At 41.9% G+C, this 8,798-nt stretch overlaps 1 protein-coding gene across 27 annotated transcripts in view; it reads left to right on the top strand.

The window, feature by feature from the left end:
- The first annotated feature begins 873 nt into the window (after positions 1-873).
- Positions 874-8,798, top strand: part of LOC147797039 (uncharacterized) — a 35,605-nt gene continuing 27,680 nt past the window's right edge. For 4 of the 27 annotated variants that reach the window (XM_087145176.1, XM_087145156.1, XM_087145164.1 and 1 more), the window contains exon 1: positions 947-2,524. In XM_087145176.1, coding sequence (XP_087001302.1) covers positions 1,027-2,524 — 1,498 coding nt within the window. In that variant the 5' untranslated portion in view covers positions 947-1,026. Of the gene's footprint in view, positions 2,525-3,276; positions 3,340-8,798 lie in introns of all 27 variants that reach the window. The other 23 variants (XM_087145181.1, XM_087145179.1, XM_087145175.1 and 20 more) reach the window with 18 other exon arrangements.

Genomic DNA, 8,798 nt, shown 5'->3' with positions numbered 1-8,798 from the left:
CTTAGCGTATAAAACTACAAAGGCATAGTTTATGTAGGCCTCTGTATCCCCGTCCACAGAAATTTATTCATCCTGTATTCATCGTTCAACAGACACCGAAATTAGTAAAGAATTTATTATTCAAAATTTTTGTTAAATTTGTTCTGGGTTTACAAATTGAAGGGTCTACATCTTTGCATCGTGCATCAATGAATAAAGACGATTTACTGATTCTACATGTTTACCGTAATTAGACAAATTACAAGCAACCCTCGGGTAGACTACCTCTTTCAGGAGGAAGTTAATTCACCCGAAGCACTCAGCTCTGTTTCCAAGAGACTTTACCTTCACAGAATTTTTGCAGTCAACTTAAAGTTTCCTCTTCGATATTCCTGACAGGAATATAAAAAAATACCTCAAAACGTAACTGAATTGAGAGTTAAAAAATGGATGTGTATATAGAGTAAAATGCAAGGGATTGATCCAGCCGAGGTCCATTTCAAAGAGTTTTTCGGGGGAGCACTTCCGGGGATGGGGGCCAGGAGAAAAGCAGTAATCAGGAACGAAATGATAAATCGTTTACAGTGGAAGGAGTCAACAGGAGTTTTCCCGAGCAAAGTGGTGATTTTTATCTCTTTTCATCCTCCTTCATTGTCGTTCTGCCTTCAACAACAGTAAAACAGATCAAGTTTCATTCAGGGAGATTTTAACATGACACACATTCCATCACTTTTGAACTTCAGAAAGTCAGGTTTGCACAGATCACGCAGTTGTGAACCTCTGTAGCCTGGGTTTGAATCCCACGTGATCCGACGTGTGGGTTGGGTCGTTAGTCCTCACCTGAAACTGTTCCCGTAACGTTTGTCTGGAGTTTTCCCGCCCACCTCTAAATCTAGAACGAGTAGTGTCAAATAGTGCTTTACCCTTGTTAAATGAAGAATAAATAAGTGAGTCATTAATCGATTTCAGAAAGTAAACACACGTGCCTATAAAAAGGCCATGGTCCAGACGTTTCAGCAGACAAACACGTGACCTACAAAAGGCAGAATGCAAACTGATGAAAGATCTCCCCTGTTGGGTAAGGGCCAGCCTGACAATGAAGGGTACCAAAGCACCCAACCTAGCAACGGACGAGGCGATAGAGAAGGCGGTGGACAAGGCGGTGCACAAGGCGATAGACACGACAACGGACATGGCGATGGACATGGCGGTGCACAAGGCGATAGACACGACAACGGACATGGCAATGGACATGGCGGTGCACAAGGCGATAGACACGACAACGGACATGGCAATGGACATGGTGGTGCACAAGGCGATAGACACGACAACGGACATGGCGGTGCACAAGGCGATAGACACGACAACGGACATGGCGATGGACATGGCGGTGCACAAGGCGATAGACACGACAACGGACATGGCGATGGACATGGCGGTGCACAAGGCGATAGACACGACAACGGACATGGCGATGGACATGGCGGTGCACAAGGCGATAGACACGACAACGGACATGGCGATGGACATGGCGGTGCACAAGGCGATAGACACGACAACGGACATGGCGGTGCACAAGGCGATAGACACGACAACGGACATGGCGATGGACATGGTGGTGCACAAGGCGATAGACACGACAACGGACATGGCGGTGCACAAGGCGATAGACACGACAACGGACATGGCGATGGACATGGCGGTGCACAAGGCGATAGACACGACAACGGACATGGCGATGGACATGGCGGTGCACAAGGCGATAGACACGACAACGGACATGGCGATGGACATGGTGGTGCACAAGGCGATAGACACGACAACGGACATGGCGATGGACATGGTGGTGCACAAGGCGATAGACACGACAACGGACATGGCGATGGACATGGTGGTGCACAAGGCGATAGACACGACAACGGACATGGCGATGGACATGGTGGTGCACAAGGCGATAGACACGACAACGGACATGGCGATGGACATGGTGGTGCACAAGGCGATAGACACGACAACGGACATGGCGATGGACATGGCGGTGCACAAGGCGATAGACACGACAACGGACATGGCGATGGACATGGCGGTGCACAAGGCGATAGACACGACAACGGACATGGCGATGGACATGGCGGTGCACAAGGCGATAGACACGACAACGGACATGGCGGTGCACAAGGCGATAGACACGACAATGGACATGGCGATGGACATGGTGGTGCACAAGGCGATAGACACGACAACGGACATGGCGATGGACATGGCGGTGCACAAGGCGATAGACACGACAACGGACATGGCAATGGACATGGCGGTGCACAAGGCGATAGACACGACAACGGACATGGCGGTGGACATGGTGGTGCACAAGGCGATAGACACGACAACGGACATGGCGATGGACATGGCGAACAGGAACCGAGATTACCGAGCATTGTATTGCTTTGTCTCTTTCTACTGGGCTTTCCTACTGTCAGATTGTGTCCGAAACACTTTCCCAAATCATGGTGGAATTGCTTGAAAAGTTCACTCCGGACAGACAAAGGTAAGATAAATCGTGCTGTTTAAGTACCGGCAATGTGATTTTTTCCATCCCTTGAAATGTTTATGGAGGACCGTGAAGGGTGCTAATATGCAAGAGGTAATCAGTTTTTGGAAAACCGTTCTCAACCGTGGAAGGATTGGTTTTGAAGCTTGTGATAAAAACCAGGCTTCCTAATATATGTTAAGGGGATTCAACTCTTAATTACATTTAGTTGTATTCAATAGGCCAAACGTCGTTTTAGGGTCCATAAACTTACAATGATACTATGATTTGCTGCCCAAAACCACAATATGTGATCATAACTCAAACTAAGAGAGAAGTAGAAACTCACGAGTTTGCGTAATGTCATGCTTAGCTTTTCTCGATTAATGTGTCACGGGGATCACCTGCACTGTTCACTCAAGGGTGTGTTCGCCCGTCTTGAGTGCGACCCGCGCTGATCAGCTAGAATTTACTCCCACTATTTCGGGGGGGGGGGTTACATGTATACTCCTACATCCAGGTATAATGCGCAGGCATCCTACTCTTGAACCGAAGTAACTGCGCGAACGTGCCCCAAATGTCAGTAGAACTATTGCATTATTTCACAATGTTATTTCGTTGTTTCGCAATAACAAATATTTTTGCATAATTCAAATTGGCAAACAGGCTTCCGTAAACGTCAACAGATATATCTAAAAAAAAAAAAAAGAATGTCAACCCAAACTTGATATGTATGCTAAATTCATGAATGCCACTTTTCATCCATTTAGGCCCAAACATTACACAAGGCGCTTCAACAGCAGAGAAAAACGGAGTCCGCAACCAAGTGCCAGGTAAGATGAATTCCCCAAGCTGTTTCATCTTCAAACCCTCGACCCCAATAGAAGTCTTAAACCTTAATTACACAACCCAGATTCTGTGAGTAATTATAACATTTTCATTGCTGAAAGTTAAATCCTGAAAGGGTTTTCATTGACCCTGGGAAGGGCTGGATAGGGTTTGAGTAATTATAGTATGATCTGTTCAGTTTATACATTTATGATTAATTTTGGATTTCTCTTGGATGTGGTTGTTTGGCCATGCCCGACGTGTATTTTAACACTGATACTACATGTATGTCCCCGAAGGCTTGTGAAAAAACCACAAGCGTACTCAGGTGGGACTCGAACCCACGAGCTCCTGCTTACTAGTGCAGACGTCTTAACCCCTCGACCACCGAGCCTGCCGGTGTCAGCTGGCTGGTTTGAATCAGATGTCGCAGCAGGTACCACGAACAACTATTTCAAAGATGGATTTGCGCCGGAGAAATGAAGTTAATTTTGGATTTAAGTTGTTTGTTGGGTTGTTTTGTTGGGGTGTTTGTTTGTTTGTTTGTTTGTTTGTTTTTGCCTTGCCCGACGTGTATTTTAACACTGTATATTCAGTGTATGCCCCTCTCACTCACTGGTTTATCCAAAGTGTTACAACTGAGTTCGGACGCCCCATTTTCAAGACAATGGTGTTCAGTCATGCATGACAGGAGGGATACCATCAAGGTATCATTAGAAAGAATACTGCTTCTACTTTGCGGAGATCCTTATACATTATAATCATATCTCATGGTTTGGGCATATTAACCCCTTTCCTCAGGGTTTGGTTTTTTCTGGGACACCCTGTAGTACATTTATGATCTTGTAAGGTTTTTCAGGGTACGTGGGTCATGCACTTTTCAAACTTCACGTATGTTCATTTATTTTGGGAGTTTGGCATGCTTTATTTTATCAATTGTTTTATCAATTGTTTTAAGTGGCTTTTAATTCGGTGCTCTATTTCTCTATGAATTTTCATGAATATTCTTATTTTGCATGTCCCTGTTGGCAGATTGTGAATGCAAGAGGAAAACTATGTGCTTACCAAAAGGCGTGACGGTGTTCTTTATGGCTGTGGTTGAAGTTTTGCTCATCATAGATTTCTTCAAAATAACAGATATGTTCATGGGCGAAGAGGAGAACGCCGTCTTCGTTTTGTGGTACTTCACCAACCAGCTTCCACTGACCATCGCTCTTACATTCTGTCTGTTCCAACAGCTGTCCTGTTTTGACGATAAAAATATGAATCGCTCGTCGGTGTGGTCGGAAAATTACATCAAAATGCGCCAAAGTCACAGTTCTGAACATCCGTATAGGTATTTCGGTTTGTTCGTTCTTACTTTACCAATTGTCTGCATTGCCTTGACTATCTACCTGTTTGTTGGAGAGGTCGGCCGAAGTAATTGTAACGGTGATGTCTTCTCTTGGCTCAGATTCTTTGGTGGTGTATTCGGGTATTTCTATTATGGTGTCTTCTGCTTCGTGATTTATTTCTTCAGAATTTCGCATCGAAAGGAGTTTCTTGGTTTTGCAGAAGAAATCGGGGGAAATGGTGCGAAATATATCGAAGCCACAAAACAAAGAATCCGTAGCTTATCCAATGCTTTTCTAAGCTTTCGTGATTTCGTTGGGGCATGGATGGTGATATCCATTTCCATTGGGGTCTTAGGGCTTGCCTCCATGATCCCGTTTACTATTCATACCTTACCAAAGATCAAGGATCCCAACAATCCTGCATATGAGGACACAATCTTAGAGCTTTGGACAGCCTTTACATGGCTCAACAAGATTCTTTTCCTCCTGTGGCCCACAGTGGCAGTTGGGGGTTGGGACGCAGGGCGCCCGTGGCGTTATTTTAGAGAAATGATCCTGATGAAGTGGACAGAGAAATACAAAGATAGCCATGGAACAGAAAAAGAGAAATCGGAGGCGCTGGATGACATCCTCGCTCACATTAAGCAGCTAAGTGATAAATGGGTTTGGCTGACATCTGCCATAGTCTTGTCGGCTGTCACCCTGTTCATGGCTATTGAATTTTTTCCCGAGCAGGATGTCAACCTGTGGATCATCTTGGAATGTTACCCAAAAAACGATACAACTTTTAACCGGACAGGCTGAAGATTTATATTTTCAATAATCACGGAAACCCTTTAAGCACGTCATTTCCTTGTGAAGTCTGAATATCCTGACCGAAAGACCATGAATTAGTCATTATGGTGTGTCTGCTAAAATTCTCATTTTGCCTAGCATCTCCTGGTCTCAAATTGCATCTGATTCTTTGACAAAAGAATATGTTCGATTTACATGGTAGTTCTGTCCCTATAAGCAATGCCATTGGTACACGTTCGTATAATTTATCATGCTAAATTGTATTTTGTGAAGTTATTTATTGAAGCGATACTTTGCCATATTTTTTGTAATTTATTGTACATCTTGGTTCAACATCATAATAGGTGCTGGCGATCTACGGTATTTTTGAGAGCAGGTTTCCCCTGATTTATGTTACCATATCACTAAAATTTTGTCAATTAAGCTTTTTAAAACCATGATTTGAATGAAGGCAAAGTTGTAGAATGGGGAGGATATTCGGGAGTTCATTTTTACCTTACAGATGTGTCTCAAAAGAGGCAGTTCACATGATGCTTTTAATGACAGGCCGCAAATGTTAGTCTATTGATGCACGCAATTGTAGATTTGGGGATTCCACGTGCCCATAACTTTTGTCCTTATTGCTAAATCACACAATGCATTTTTTGTTTTTGGGTGTGTGGCACAGATTAGCCTCGCTAGATTAAATTTCGAAATGGCTTTTCCCCTGTAAACGAAGTTTTTAGTGCAAATTTATGCTACAAAAGAAGTACATGTATAGGCGTAAAACTAATGAGATTCTTATGACCAGCGGCATTCATCACTTGTGAGTTTCACATGTTGAATTGAGCGTTATTTAAAAATGATTTATTCTCTTAACTCATCTTTTTCATTTGTTTAATGGAATTTTCCGTTGAATTGTATCAAATTCTTGATTGGAGAGCAATATACTTAATTTTGGTGAGCCCAGTCGTCATAGGCTTGCTAATATTATGATCCTGGTCGTAGTTTGACAGATATGACGGTGATTTTTACTAATTTCATGCTTTTAGAAAACTTTCATTTTTGGTTTTAGATAAAATCGGTCCATAGTTATCTTCATGCAGAATGTCCGGCGGTCAGTGTGGATTTATTTATTTATGTTAATCCTTAGCTTAGGCAGTATTCGTAAGCACAAGCTGTACAGACTTCCTAAGGGAGGGGTACTGCGATTGGAAAGAATCCACCCATTAATGTGTGTTCTCAATGAGCGTCACTCGTACTGTTTCTTCCGTAATGGAGAGATAAACCGGTGATATCTGTATTTTGAGGATGAACTGAGCAAATCGTTTTAAGAGGCAAAACCTCATACCAAAGTGTCTCTTATTAGAGGACACTCTTTTGCAAAATATTTCGACGAAGTTCAAACACACAAACCTTCTTCCCTATGTAAATCCGAAAAGGTAAATTTTATTCACTGTTTTTGTTCATTTGCACAGATGTTTCACTTCTTTGCTTTGCCGTTTAGTGGTTTTAAATCAGACGTTGGTCTAGATTCGTTAAGTTGGTTTCCCTGGAGAATGTAGACTTCCGTTAAAGAGATTGCTGTGTTATTTGCAAATGCTTGAGTCTCCATGGATAAATTTTGGCCAAACAAAATGCAATTCGTTAGAAAAATCTTCGCTTCACAATTAATCTATTATGTTTAATTTGATTCTGATATTGATTTTGAAATATTTTTCTTTTGCTTTAGTACTTATTTGATGACCGTGCAACTACTTACTCTTAATGTTAATTAATAATGCTTGTAACAATTGATAAAAATGCATGTGTTCGTGTAATGGCTGTTTTTTAATTAAAGTGCCGATTTAGCCGCCTTCCAATGATTAAGAAAGTGTCTTGTTTTAAACATCCCCTTTAATGATTTATACTCAACGGAATTCTATTTTATATTTAATTTCAACGTTCTGCGACATTCATAGGATTAAATTTTATACATTCCAACGGTATCACCTTTTTCTTCTTTCGAGGCAGAAGGAATTTCAGTGCTATTTTGATGATCTGGGAGGTGTAACTATATACCACAAATAGTCCTCTTGTGATATCACGCCTTGGTTATGCCGGGAATTTTTCGTGACATGAAAATAGCTTTTGTTATTCGAGAGGAAACAGATAACGGGGAACATTGCAAATAGTGACCAAGACATCCCCCTAATTTCCGTGATGACGCCACATTGTCAACAATTGATATCAGATTCTATGTATGTTTACTTTTGAAGCACAGCGTCAGTGAAGGAGCCAAAATTAAAATAAAGCTCTTTTTAAGTTGCTGTGGTGACTGTCAAACGTATTTGCACAATCATGCAGCCCGTTACGTTTTGGTTCTAAATCACTGTATAGACAGTCACATTATATACTCAGCGGACAGGTATGCTGGACTTGGTTTAGTTACAAAGCGAAGCCCTCCATTTTTCGGGGTTACATCAAGTGTGCTAAGAACAAAATGGACATTGCTGCCCCCAAGCTTCTATATATAGACACAATCTGATTGCCCAAATTTGTTTTCCATTTTTTTCGATTTATCTTATTGCATTCTGAGAGTTCCAGGAATAATCATAATTGTAATTCTAAGGTTGAGGCCACAAAACAAGCTTGAATGGTAAACGTAAACCATAGAAAAAACGAAGGATGCATGCCCATATATGGATGGAAACTATAGGCCTATCCTGGCAGCGGCAGATTCTAGACATTTTTCTCCTCATGCATTGGTGACGCACATTAACTTGTTAATATTCAACCCATGTACATGAAGCTTATGACAAAGCATTGAGGGTAAACGCTGTGATGTCATCATGTGGGGGGGAGATTTAGGGCTTCAAGTTGGAAACGGATTTTCAATATTATTGCCTACAAGCCAAGAAGATAAAGACACATAGGCCTATTCACCGTTCAGTTGAATTTGAAAAGTCAAATAGGGACGTGTTAATGGTACCAATTAGCATGGAAGATATTTTCCATTAATTAGTTGGCTTTTGGTAAGCAAGGGTACAACAAAGGGGAGCCTACCGTGGATTTTTAAGGGAAAGCCCACAATTTGTGCTGAACGCTTATGCCTCCGCTGTGATAAAGGGCGCCCTCTATTTTATCAACGTTTGATACTCTGGTAATTTGTTTTGGGATCCCTGGCATATGAACCCAGTTACACAGATTATGTCGAGAATCTTTTTTTTCTGAAACAAAAATTCTGAAATAAAAAATTCAACACAGGCTGTATTATTTCTCTGAAAACATTGAGGGTTTAAGTAACTTTTAATTGTTCGTGAATCAGAACTCAGAAAGAGAAACACTGACTCCTGGAGTCACTCCTAACAGGAATA

Source organism: Acanthaster planci, linkage group LG13 (genome assembly GCF_054643075.1).
Source record: "Acanthaster planci isolate LZ-2023a linkage group LG13, COTS_SCS, whole genome shotgun sequence".
Lineage (NCBI taxonomy): Eukaryota > Metazoa > Echinodermata > Asteroidea > Valvatida > Acanthasteridae > Acanthaster > Acanthaster planci.
Note: the sequence above shows the minus strand (reverse complement) of the source record. Positions and strands in the feature narration are given on the sequence as shown.